This window comes from Portunus trituberculatus, chromosome 2 (assembly GCF_017591435.1).
Source record: "Portunus trituberculatus isolate SZX2019 chromosome 2, ASM1759143v1, whole genome shotgun sequence".
Classification (NCBI taxonomy): Eukaryota; Metazoa; Arthropoda; class Malacostraca; order Decapoda; family Portunidae; genus Portunus; species Portunus trituberculatus.
Window position 1 is genome coordinate 1,127,898 of NC_059256.1, and position 12,596 is coordinate 1,140,493.

The following is a 12,596-nucleotide window of genomic DNA, read 5'->3' on the forward strand; positions in this document are numbered from 1 at the left end:
GAAGCAGAGAAGGGACATTATAAGAAGCGGAAGAAAAGTTTATGTCGAGAGATTCCATTCTCTGGCGGTAACGTGCGCCCGGGGCTGCAGGATGCCTCCGGGAAACACTGGCAAAGTGCTCCGCGAAGAGGTCGGCGACAGTCCTAGGGTCTGCCACCGTTCGCCCAGCAGACAACAAAATTGGTGGGGAAGGAGCAGAATACTTCCCAGCAATTCGGCGGACTTTGTTGAAGACATCCGTAAGAGGGTGCGGACGTTTATGGAAGAGACATAGGCTTTCCACGAGGCTCTTTGTGCCTCTTTCAAAACGCGGCGGGCCGAGCTCGGCAGCGCCGAAAAGCTTCCAGGCACTGCGGGTCCCCACGATGTCGCCGGAGACGAGAAAGCTGCCCGTTTCTCTTTCACCGCTGCAGTGCATGCTGCGTTCCACCAAGGAACGGGACGCTTAGTAAAGCGACCTGACGTCCTAGGGATTGTCTGAAGCGCTAAAGAAATAAAAATCGGTAAAATAATCAACAGCCTCAGCACAAGTAGAAAAGTCAGCCAGCGGACGGATAAAAGAGCTAAGGTCTGTGAATCGACGCCAATCTGCCTTGTCTAAAACCCAGCGTGGGGGCTGGGACTGTGGCTCAGAGTTCACAGATTCCAATAAAATCGGAAAGTGGTCACTACCGTGTAAATCCGGTAGGACTCGCCAATTAAAATCAAGGAAAGAATTAGATGTACAAAGAGAAAGATCGATAGCTGTAAAAGTCCCAGTAGGACTGTGGAAATGTGTAACATCCCCAGAATTTAAAATCTCCAATCCCTCATCCTCAATAAAAGAACCGATTAAAACCCCACGAGGATTACTAGCACCTTCATCCCACAATGGGTGACGGCCGTTAAAATCTCCCAACAAAGAAAAGGCGGAGTCAGCTGACGCACCAGGCCGTCAAGCTCACCCCTGGAGACAGGAAGCCGAGGAGGAGATATAAACTGCAAATGGTGTACAGTCGTCCCATAAAGACCTTAACAGCAACCACCTGAAGGGAGAGTTAAGTTGTAACGGGATAACAGGTATATCCTGACGGACTAGAATAGCTGTGCCACCGTGGTGGCCCTGGTCAGGGAAAGGAGTACTAAAAAGGCACGATAGCCAGGAGGACTAGAATAAGTACTATCACCTAGCATAGTCTCTTGTAGAGCTACACAGGCTGGAGAGAACTCCGACAGCAAAGCTCGGAGTTCCCCCCACGAGGCGCGAAGGCCTCTACAGTTCCACTGTAGAAGCTTGAAGATGACTATTTGGGTGCAGTAGACGGGCGAGCCTTTTGAGGCTGCCCGTGACTCGCCTGACTAGAAATATTCAAACGACGAGAAGACACCGGGAGTTGTGATGTTCCAGGTCGTTGGACCGCTGCCTTTCGGCTTACCGGTGAGTGATGCGAACCATCATCACACCTACCGGTCATCGGAGGACGAGGGTCAGGCTGGACTGCACTTTTTGACACAGTTGGTCCACGAGGGGCAGCTGTGACAATATCATCAGACGTCTCCATGCTAAGACCATCCTCATCACAAGAAGCCCGATCTGAGACAGAGGATGTCACAGAAGGCTGAGCAGAAACTACTGGAGCTACCCTAACAGAGCGGTCCCTGGAGGACTCACGAGCGTGTGCACCGGGAGAAACCTTAGATTGCTTAGGCTGAGCAAATTCTATCGACTCCGCAGAAGCCTCAGAGAGAACACTCCCCACACGAACCCGTAAAAAACGTCTGGATAAAAACTGCTGGATAAAAAGAAGAAGGTGGCCACGAAGGCCAAAATTAAATAAAGACTGTAAAATACCATGACACCAAGCCTTGTCGTAGGCCTTCTCCAGGTCAAAAAACACTGTTACTTGATGGTGGTGATTAGCGAAGGCCTCACAAATGGAAGACTCTAGGGATAAAAGAGCATCAGTAGTAGACCTCATCTTTCGGAAGCCGTACTGTACCGATGAGAAGTACTTCCCCCTCTCCAAGAACCACTGCCACAGCCCAAAAAGTTGGAAAGTCACCGGTATGCCAAATCATATTATAAGATTTAAAAGAAAGTTAAAAGCACTTTCAGACATGTGGCGCAAGAAGGCATAAGGTATATCATCTGGCCCAGAAGAGTCGTGACACTGGGACAAAGCAGTCCGCAACTCGGAAGCAGAGAAAGGGAAGAAAAGTTTATGCCGAGAGATTCCATTCTCTGGCGGTAACGTGCGCCCGGGGCTGCAGGATGGAAACACTGACAAAATGCTCCGCGAAGAGGTCGGCGACAGTCCTAGGGTCTGCCACCGTTCGCCCAGCAGACAACAAAATTGGTGGGGAAGAAGTAGAATACTTCCCAGCAATTCGGCGGACTTTGTTGAAGACATCCGTAAGAGGGGTGCGAACGTTTATGGAAGAGACATAGGCTTTCCACGAGGCTCTTTGTGCCTCTTTCAAAACGCGGCGGGCCCGAGCTCGGCAGCGCCGAAAAGCTTCCAGGCACTGCGGGTCCCCACCATGTCGCCGGAGACGAGAGAAATCTGCCCGTTTCTCTTTCACCGCTGCAGTGCATGCTGCGTTCCACCAAGGAACGGAACGCTTAGTAAAGCAACCTGACGTCCTAGGGATTCTCTGAAACGCTAAAGAAATTAAAAAATCGGTAAAATAATTAATCAACAGCCTCAGCACAAGTAGAAAAGTCAGCCAGCGGACGGATAAAAGAGCTAAGGTCTGTGAATCGACGCCAATCTGCCTTGTCTAAAACCCAGCGTGGGGGCCGGGACTGTGGCTTAGAGTTCACAGATTCCAATAAAATCGGAAAGTGGTCACTACCGTGTAAATCCGGTAGGACTCGCCAATTAAAATCAAGTAAAGAATTAGATGTACAAAGAGAAAGATCGATAGCTGTAAAAGTCCCAGTAGGACTGTGGAAATGTGTAACATCCCCCAGAATTTAAAATCTCCCAATCCCTCATCCTCAATAAAAGAACCGATTAAAACCCCACGGGGATTACAAGCCCCTTCATCCCACAATGGGTGACGGCCGTTAAAATCTCCCAACAAAAGAAAAGACGGATTCAGCTGACGCACCAGTCCGTCAAGCTCACCCCTGGAGACAGGAAGCCGAGGAGGGAAATATAAACTGAAAATGGTGTACAGTCGTCCCATAAAGACCTTAACGGCAACCACCTGAAGGGGAGAGTTAAAGTTGTAACGGGATAACAGGTATATCCTGATGGACTAGAATAGCTGTGCCACCGTGGTGGCCCTGGTCAGGGAAAGGAGTACTAAAAAGGCACGATAGCCAGGAGGACTAGAATAAGTACTATCACCTGGCATAGTCTCTTGTAGAGCTACACAAGCTGGAGAGAACTCCGACAACAAAGCTCGGAGTTCCCCCCACGAGGCGCGAAGGCCTCTACAGTTCCACTGTAGAAGCTTGAAGATGACTATTTAGGTGCAGTGGACGGGCGAGCCTTTTGAAGGGGCTGCCCGTGACTCGCCTGACTAGAAATAATCAAGTGACGAGAAGACACCGGGAGTTGTGATGTTCCAGGTCGTTGGACCGCTGCCTTTCGGCTTACCGGTGAGTGATGCGAACCATCATCACACCTACCGGTCATCGGAGGACGAGGGTCAGGCTGGAATGCACTTTTTGACACAGTTGGTCCACGAGGGCAGCTGTGACAATATCATCAGACGTCTCCATGCGAAGACCATCCTCATCACAAGAAGCCCGGTCTGAGACAGAGGATGTCACAGAAAGCCGAGCAGAAACTTCTGGAGCTACCCTAACAGAGCGGTCCCTGGAGGACTCACGAGCGTGTGCACCAGGAGAAACCTTAGATTGCTTAGGCTGAGCAAATTCTATCGACTCCGCAGAGCCGCGGTGCCGTTTGGTCATGCCCTTCAAAGGCTTAGGCGATGGAGGAGGCAAATGGACATCAACGACATGGGTAAGTTTGGTCAAGTCCGTATTATTCTCGTCGCTTCTTATAGGTGACTCAACTGAGTCGTCGGACAAAAGGGCAAACCTATTGGCCAAATGAACAGGACCACCCGCCCCAACAGAGCGAGAGGTAGCAGGAGGAGTTGTCTTCGGACCGGCAGACTCAGACGAAGAGCGAGCGGCCAATGAAGCATAGGATGTCGCACTAGTACCGTCCTTCTGGCGGTAGAGGAGTTCACAGCGGGCGCTACCGAGGCTGATAAATTAACTATTGGCAAGCTGTAGAATGTCCTGCTCCAGGTGATACCTGGGGCATTGCCTGGAACGTACCTGGTGAGCATCACGGCAATGGAAACAATAAGCTGCACCATTGCAATGCTCCTCTGAATGTGAGTCTAATGCAGAGCAATTACCACATCGGGAAGCTTCCTTACACGAGTTTTTGCCGTGACCGTAGCCATAGCATGAGAAGCACTGAAGAGGGCGAGAAACAAAACGCCTTACCCTAAGGTTGATAGGACCGATATGAACACGGTCAGGAAGGGTGGAACCAAAAAAGTGAGAAGGACCATGTTGGAGGAGTTCCTCATCTTAGTCACCTTTTGCACAGAAGTAGGACACATTGCTAATATTTCCTCCTCTGGAAATTCATAAAGATCTTGACTATAAACACAACCTTTGCTATAATTAAAGGTGGGATGAGCCTTAACAGTCTCAAACATGCTGTCAGAAGGGCATGGGAGATGTTGCAGCATCCTCGCTTGCGTAAGATATTTTGCTCGCACAAGCACCCCCTTCCCGTACTTCTTTAGATTCTCCTCAGGAATCGTGCCTATTTCTTTGGACAGGTACCGGGAGGCATGAATGAAATTCCACGCCCATTTCTATAGTACACCACAAACCAACGTGGAGGCGGGATCTGGCGGACTGCTGGAACTGAATTCTCTAAATAAGTTTCAAAAACATTTGGGATGTAATCCATGTCACTCTCTGAAATATTACGTGACTGGAGAAATTCAGTTTTAAAGCCATGGCCGGCAAGGGTCAGAGATGCTACATTTTCATAAGCAAGACGGGCTTCATCACATGACAGAAAAGTTACATAGCACCGGTTAGATGGAAAGTCCTTTTCATAAACCAGTCGAATGCGTAGAACCGTGCCATACACCTTGAGAAGTGAGTGCAAGGCGTGGTAGGAAAATGATGGATTAACATTTACCATCAAAAGAGAGTCATATGCAGCAGAAATGCGACCCTCAGAAGAACTCCCAGAACAGGAGACTCCTGCGGGAGGCCCTTGTGGAGGGGAATCCTCCTTCCCACTCAGACCTGAAGATGACGTCTCGTGGGCCAGGTCAGCCACCTCACGAGAACCTGAAGATTTTTTGTGTTTTCCCATATAAAAAAAACTAACACAAAAGATTAGCCCCAGGGGCAAGGGAAACCACCTACTGGGACTACAATGGGAGGGAACGCTGGCTGCCGTGGACGGGTTACCTCGTCCCCATGCGGACCAGTCGTTTTAAAAAAAGGCCCCACATGCTACGAATGTTTGTCCACGACAGAGCTGAGACCCCCTCCCAAAGCATCCCAGCCTGGACACCTAACCATCCAGCACAGGACGGCCCCTACTGGGCGATCCCTCCAGCGGGTGGCTCCGCTGTCCACTGGCAGCCTACGTAGGAACCATTTCATCTGGCCCCTCACTGGCGACCTTACTAGCATGGGTAGCCCTCTCCCCCTCGAAAGGGCAGAGCAGGGGCCTAAGCCCCCTCTAGCCTAGCTTGCCAGGTCACAGGGGCACGCAAGCCCCCCCACCACGACAAGGCGGTTCCCATCTGGGGGTTGAGAACTCCAGGGAGGACACAGGGCGATAGTTTTTACACTGGTTCTTGCCTCCTTTTTTGTGTACTGGCACTACATTGCTCGATTTCCAGGCTGCCGGCCACGTGCCGGACTCGAGACACCGAGTGAACAGTAAGGCGAGTGGTCGCACCAGCTCATTAGCACACTGACGGAGCAAGCGAGGGCTTATATTGTCCGGCCCTGTCGCCTTATTTTCATCCACTTCTAGAAGCTTTTTCCTCACTTCGGATTCACTCGTTTTAACTTCCAGAAGTGTGTCCTTTATGGTGTGAGGCATCGTTGGTGGTGTCTTCTCAGGGTCGGGCACGCTCATTTTTCCAGCAAAGTGTTTCGCCAGGAGGTTGGCCTTCTCATGTGCTGAGTGGGCCAGACTGCCATCCTCCTGCAAGAGGGATGAGATGCTGGCGCCTCTCTCCTCACCCTGCTGGTCTTTCACAATGCCCCACCACCTCTTCGTGCCCACCTGTCCGCCACGGAGCTTCCTCCTGAGGTCCTCCTTCCATTGCTCTGAGGCCCACTCTTGTGTGTGCCTCATTCTCAGGGAGGCTGCTCTGTGACGTCTTTTGTTGCCCTCTGTCGGATGCCTCTTGTAGGCTTTCCATGCCCGGTATTTGTCGTCAGAGGCTTCTCGGCACGCAGGTCCAAACCAGGGCTGGTCAGAGGGCTTGGTGGTGTGAGAGGAGTGTGGTACCCAGCGCTCTTGTAAGGTGAATAGCAGCTCTGAGAACTGCCTCACCTGCTCCCCAGTTCGTCCTTCTCAGGTCCTCCCTTAAGGCTCCCCAGTCTGTGGCTTCCCACTTCCACAGAGTGCGGGAGAGGTTCTCCTCACGTTGGCGTCTGAAGTGGAATTTGGTGATGACAGCTACATGATCTGAGGTGCCTATAAAGTCCAAGGGTGAACACTGAACATCACTGGGGGGAAGATCGGTCACCACAGGGTCAAGAGATGACCCAGAGACATGAGTGGGGAAGGTGACATGATTATGTAGGTCATGTACCACCAGTAGCGTGTTAAATGAGGCGTGCACTGTGTGTGGGTTCAAGTCACCTACAATTATCACTCCCTCACACTGGTTGGCCGTCAACAATAGGTCCAGGTTTTCTGTGAGGTAGTCTGTTATCGCTGCGCCTTGAGAAGGAGGACGATAACAGCCAATGCACAGTACACTTCTACCCACACTGTCTATTATTTTCCAAAATAGCATTTCCAGGTCACTGGGCATGTTCGTGGGAGACTCTACCACCTGAACGTTAACACACTCTTTATAACAGAAGGCCACGCCACCTCCCCGTGTAAAGCGGTCTTTCCTTATCCAGGGCGAGTAACCCCGGACGCGGGCGTAGCTTGGAGGTATGTTGTCGTCCAGGAAGGTCTCGCACATGAACACAATGTCTGCCTTGTTCCTGGTTATGGCTCTGTGAGTTGGTATGGAACCCTCTCACATTGACCGACACTATCGTCAGTTCACTGTTGAGCGGAGTGTGGCAGCGCCAGGTAGTAGGGGTGTCTGGCGCCATAGTGAGCTGGGAAGGCAGGTGCGGCCGCAGGCCAATGTGGTGGTGAGGAGCTGTGAGGAGTCGTGAGTGGAGCCCTTGTGTGTCTGAGCAGAGGAAGCGACTAGTGTTTCCTGACCACTCTGCCTCACTGCCTGCACTAACTCCTGCTGTCTCACGTCCGCAATCCTGATCCTACAGATGGCGGCCTTGACAGTAATCACAGACCTGCCTCGGGCACTGATCCCGAGTGTGTCCCTGACGTTTGCACTGAGGGCACTTGGTCTGCTGCTGTCTCGCCTGAATCACCTCCTGTCGTGACTGCTGCTGCCGACGCTCGGATGATGATTCACTGGAGTCGGAGTTCCTTCCTGTGGCCGTATTCCTCCTCTTCTTTCGCTTAGGGCGGTGTTGCCTGCCAGCAGAGCTGCTTTGCGTGGTGGCAGGGTATTCCCCTCTTGTTTGGGGCACACCTTGCTGTAGCGTTGATGCAGGGTATGGCAGGACAGGAGGTTCTGGGGTGTGTGGGGTTGGGGTGGGTTGGGTAGGGAGTTTGGGAGTTGGGAGGTAGTGTGTTGTTAGAGGAGGGGGTTGGGTGAGGTAGTGCAGCAATGTCGAGTGAGGTGGGAGGGGTAGGAGGAGTAGAGGATGAAGGAGGGTTCAGTTGGGCAGAGGAGGAGGGTAGGAGAGGAATAGAGGTTTTGGGCGGGGAGGAAGGTGTAGGTGGGGTGGGGATAGTAGAGGAAGAGACAGAGGTGTTGGGTGGGGAGAAAGGTGTTGGTGGGGTGGGGAGGGTAGGGAGTGGGACAGAGGTGTTGGGTGGGGAGGAATGTGTAGGTGGGGAGGAGAGGGTAGGGAGTAGGACAGAGGTGTTAGGCGTAGGCGGGTTGGGGATGGTAGAGAGAGGGACAGTGGTGTTGGGTGAGGAAGAGAGGGGGGATGTAAGGGAAGGAGAAGAGAAGGAATCACACTCCCCTGAGCCCACAGTCACAGTCTCACCTGTTTCGCTCACAATTTTATGAGGACGAGCCGTGCACGCTACTGTCTGTTGCACCAGGCCCTCACTAGCGAGGGTGGCTAGGAGAGTGTCCACTATAGACACTGCCTCTACTAGCACTACCCGCTTGTCAGCAAGACCCGCCGTGACGGATCTGTAGCAGCTCAGCTGACTCTTTGATGAGGCGAGCTCCTTTCGAAGGTTCCTGGCGATTTTCACCATTTTCACCAGTTCCTCCTTCTGTAGGTCTCCTAAGTCGTCCTGAGGCTCCTCTACACTTTGTTGCGAGGCGGAGTCCGTCTGGGTTTGGAGATCAGTAGTTGCCTGGTGATTTCTTGAGTAAGGAGTCACAGGGTCGCTGATCCCCGCCAGGTCACGGAGCTGTGCGGTGTTGCCACAGCTGAACTCTGTTGCCACGCCCAGACAATTCACGTGACAGATGTTTGGACACCCTTCCTTAGTGCATTCCTTCACTGGCTGTAGTGACTCTTTGCGGCCACATACTGCACACCAAACAGCTGGTCTATATCCACTGATGCCACTGGGTCTTTCGATGCGGTGTTCAAAACATTCGGACACCATAACTGGATGAGCCATTTGATATGTGAGCCAGGAATGCTGGGAGAGAGAGGGAGGTGTCGTGTGGGGGTAAGGAGTACTGGGTGACAGTGGGGTGGAGGGTCGCGGTCAGGTCAAGCTAATCCCTTGTCAAGGTCACTCTGTGTGATACAGGCTTCCGCACTTCCACGTGCAGTTTCCTGTTTTCAAACTTCACTCACTGTTTTAACCACTATAGCACTGAATTCCTTCACTTAGTATATATCCTCGCACTGGTGTAACACTCACGGACACTGCTAATCACTTTTCGGAGGTGTGGTCCTCGAGTATCTCCCGAAAGGGGCAAAAACAATCAGAGCACTTCACTATGCGTCCATCCCCTACGACTCTCTCTCTCTCTCTCTCTCTCAACGTTTGAGGTGAAATATATCTTAACCCTTTCAGTATTGGGAGGCATTTTTACCATGGGTTTTGTGTTCAATTAGACCATTTTATTGACATTAGCAAGGATCTCTGGAGGGCAGAAGATTAATGGCCATAGTCTTCAATATTTTAATCACCTACATAAGCTGCATAAAATCACCAAATAGTCACCAGAATGAATATGAAAACGCGTCATGATACTAGTGAAGAGGTTAACCAGGTCACGGCTTGTTAGTATACGTACGCTTGTATCTTCTTTATGTAATAGCCACCAAGCAAGCATAACCACTGTGTCTACCTGTCTCTTTCCTTTCATCTTAATAGAAAACAATGAATCTGCCCTCATGGTATTACATACTATGCTTCTGTTCAGTTGACCATACAACAAGGCCTTTGAAAGAAAGACTAACTCGATTTGGCTGTTGTGGGGTTTTTCAAGGTGAGTAATAGTGTTGTTATTGGGTTAGCTTGTGCTGTGAAGGCTGTGTTAGGATTGATGTGCTAGAAAGGTTAGGTTAGGTAAGAGTGTGTTGTGTTGTGTTAGAGTGTGTTATATTGTGATTTAGGATATTGCTTGTTACTACACGCTTGTTTCTTCTTAATGTAACAACCACCAAGCAAGCATGACCACTGTCTGCCTGTCTCTTTCCTTCCTTCTGAAAAATAGACAAAGATTTGGCCATTTAAGATTACTTTTATTTAATTGAGAACACCACAGGGCCTGGAACACTAGCTAATCATGATCTAAATATAACAAACTTCAAAGAATGATCGAGTGGTCATGTAATGTTTACGAGGCGCCAGATCAGCGCAGGACAATATTTTGTTTAGTTTCCCCTTTAATTCCGCGACATACACTGATCAAAAGCGTTAATTTATAACTAATTCGTATATGGAGTGTCTTTAGTTAATATAACATAATGTATCTCAAGGTAAAAATGTGCCCCAGTGTTGAGGAGGTTATTAAGAGGGGGGGGGATGGTTCTCAAGACATTTATCCCTTTCATTTGTCTAACTTCATCGGACCTGTATGAGGACTGGCAAGTGAGTGGGCCTTTCTTTAAATAAATTTCATATTACCCTCAACCAGTTGTCTCCTACATAGGAAAAGACAATTATGATATCTATTTTATACGAGGTAGAGCAAGACAGTGGCGTAAGTGAGGGTGGTAGTAAGACATTTCTCCCTTTCTTTCACGAAACTATCGGATCTGTATGGGGACTGACAAGTAAGTGGGGAATTTTTAAATATATTTTCCCGTCACCCTTAGCCAGTTACATCAAAGAAAAACAAAACAAAAAAAATAGACGATTATTTTGTACGGGTGAAGGGAAGCAAGACAGTGGCGGTACCTGGCGGCGGTACTCGGCTCACAACAATAGCAGCGCCGCTTGTCCCACCGTCGGCGCCTCATTGCTCTCCCTTAGTTGGTCTCGGGATGCGGAGGAGTGAGGGTGTTGTGGCGTGATCTCCCCTCCACTATGGGGCTGCAGTCTTCCTTGCTTGCAATTCACCGGAGGAAGAGCGTGTGTGTTTGAGTGTCGGGTGTAATAATGCCGGAGTCGGACAAGCCGCTGGAATTAAAGCTTCACAGCCCAGCAGGAGTTGAGGCAATCGTATTCCCATGGCCCTTATCTACTGGCGGCGGCGGCGGCTGTGGCGGCGGCGGGGGCCCAGGCGGGGGTGGAAACTCGGTACGTGGACGTGGAAGAGTACGTACTGCCCTCTTGTCCTGTCTTATGTGTGTCTGTGTGTACGTATGCGTGTGTTTGTGTGTGTGTGTGTGTGCGTCTGTGTGTACGTGTGGAGGTTAGCTGTGTGTGTACGTGTATGAGTGAGATGGATTAGGTTTGTGTGCGCGCGTTTGTGTGTGTGTGTGTGTGTGTGTGTGTAGTGGTAAGAAGAAGGGTTAGGTTTGTGTGTGTTGTGATGGTTACGTTTGTGTGTGTGTGTGTGTGTGTACGTTAGTTTCTAGGGTCATGGGAATGTGTGTGTACCTATTAGGACTGTGTGTGTTTGTATAATGATAATTTTGAGTGTAGTTTTGCAAAATTCATTGTTATTATGCAGCGATGTGCTCTCTCTCTCTCTCTCTCTCTCTCTCTCTCTCTCTCTCTCTCTCTCTCTCTCTCTCTCTCTCATACACACGCTGTTTACTACTACAAAAACATTGTCACTATTACTACTACTATTATTACTTATAAATGTTGCTACTATCACAAGACATTGCCTCTACTACTATTACTATTGCTACTAGTAGTAAAAATATTACAATAAATCATCACTTAATCTTCCAAAATATATTACTACTACTACAATACACTACTAATACTACTACTATGATAATACACCACCACCACCACTACTACTACTACTACTACTACTACTACTACTACTACTACTACTACTACTACTACTACTATAATAATACCACCACCACCACTACTACTACTACTACTAATACCACCACCACCACTACTACTACTACTACTACTACTAATAATGCCACCACCACCACCACTACTACTACTACTGCTACTACCACCACCACTACCACCACTACCACTACTACTACTACTACTACTACTACTGCTACTACTACACCACTACTACTACTACTACTACTACTACACCACTGCTACTACTACTGCCACTACTACTACTACTACTACTACTACTACTACTACTACTACTACTACTACTACCACCACTACTACTATTATAAATAATACTATCATTACTACTACTATAATTATTACTGTGTAATTTACTGCAACTAGTAACAGTAGTAGTAGTAGTAGTTGTAGTAGTAACTGATGTTTTTGCAGCAACAGTGTTTGTAGTAGTGATAGTAGTAGTAGTAGTGATGGTGTTTGTAGTACTAGTAGTAGTTGTGGTAATAGTAGTAGTAGCAGCAGTGTCAGTAGTAGTAGTAGTTGTAGTGGTGATGGTGGTGACCTCAATAATTTTAGTAGTGATGCTTCTCCCCTTGAATTCTTCTTCCTCCTCCTCCTCCTCCTCCTCCTCCTCCTCCTCCTCCTCCTCCTCTTCTTCTTCTTCTTCTTCTTCTTCTTCTTCTTCATCATCATTTCCTGATCATTATTATTATTATTGATGTTTAGTTTATTATTATCATCATTACACACACACACACACACACACACACACACACACACACACACACACACACACACACACACACACACACACACACTGTCTGGCCTTAAAACATACTGTAGACAAGCATACACACGCACACACACAGTGTAAACAAACATATCATGACCTAAATTCTTTCTTGGTCA

General features: G+C 49.1%; 3 protein-coding genes across 3 annotated transcripts in view; 1 reads left to right on the top strand and 2 right to left on the bottom strand.

The window, feature by feature from the left end:
• Positions 1 to 2,623: 2,623 nt before the first annotated feature.
• Positions 2,624 to 7,200, bottom strand: LOC123501228. Its single transcript, XM_045249936.1, has 4 exons — positions 6,555 to 7,200; positions 5,806 to 6,517; positions 3,705 to 3,809; positions 2,624 to 2,642 (listed from the first exon to the last, which is right to left on the bottom strand). The coding sequence occupies exons 1-4, from the start codon at positions 7,198 to 7,200 to the stop codon at positions 2,624 to 2,626; spliced, it is 1,482 nt and encodes a 493-aa protein (XP_045105871.1).
• Positions 7,201 to 7,306: 106 nt separating this feature from the next.
• The window catches only part of LOC123501678 (putative protein TPRXL), an 11,884-nt gene continuing 6,594 nt past the window's right edge, over positions 7,307 to 12,596 (bottom strand). Inside the window, exon 2 of the mRNA XM_045250658.1 lies at positions 7,307 to 9,273. Coding sequence (XP_045106593.1) covers positions 7,713 to 8,906 — 1,194 coding nt within the window. The 5' untranslated portion in view covers positions 8,907 to 9,273 and the 3' untranslated portion in view covers positions 7,307 to 7,712. The remainder of the gene's footprint in view (positions 9,274 to 12,596) is intronic.
• Positions 10,700 to 12,596, top strand: part of LOC123501673 (histone-lysine N-methyltransferase, H3 lysine-79 specific-like) — a 40,463-nt gene continuing 38,566 nt past the window's right edge. Inside the window, 1 exon segment of the mRNA XM_045250644.1 lies at positions 10,700 to 10,985. Coding sequence (XP_045106579.1) covers positions 10,845 to 10,985 — 141 coding nt within the window. The 5' untranslated portion in view covers positions 10,700 to 10,844.

Bases quoted from the DNA above. Each gene is read 5' to 3' on its own strand.
- LOC123501228 (XM_045249936.1), bottom strand. From the start codon at position 7,200: ATGTGCGAGACCTTCCTGGACGACAACATACCTCCAAGCTACGCCCGC. The intron at 6,518-6,554 runs GTGAGGCAGTTC...TCACCTTACAAG, and splicing joins AAGGACGAACTGGGGAGCAG to AGCGCTGGGTACCACACTCC. The intron at 3,810-5,805 runs GTTCTCAACCCC...TGAGTCCTCCAG, and splicing joins CGCCCTGTGTCCTCCCTGGA to GGACCGCTCTGTTAGGGTAG.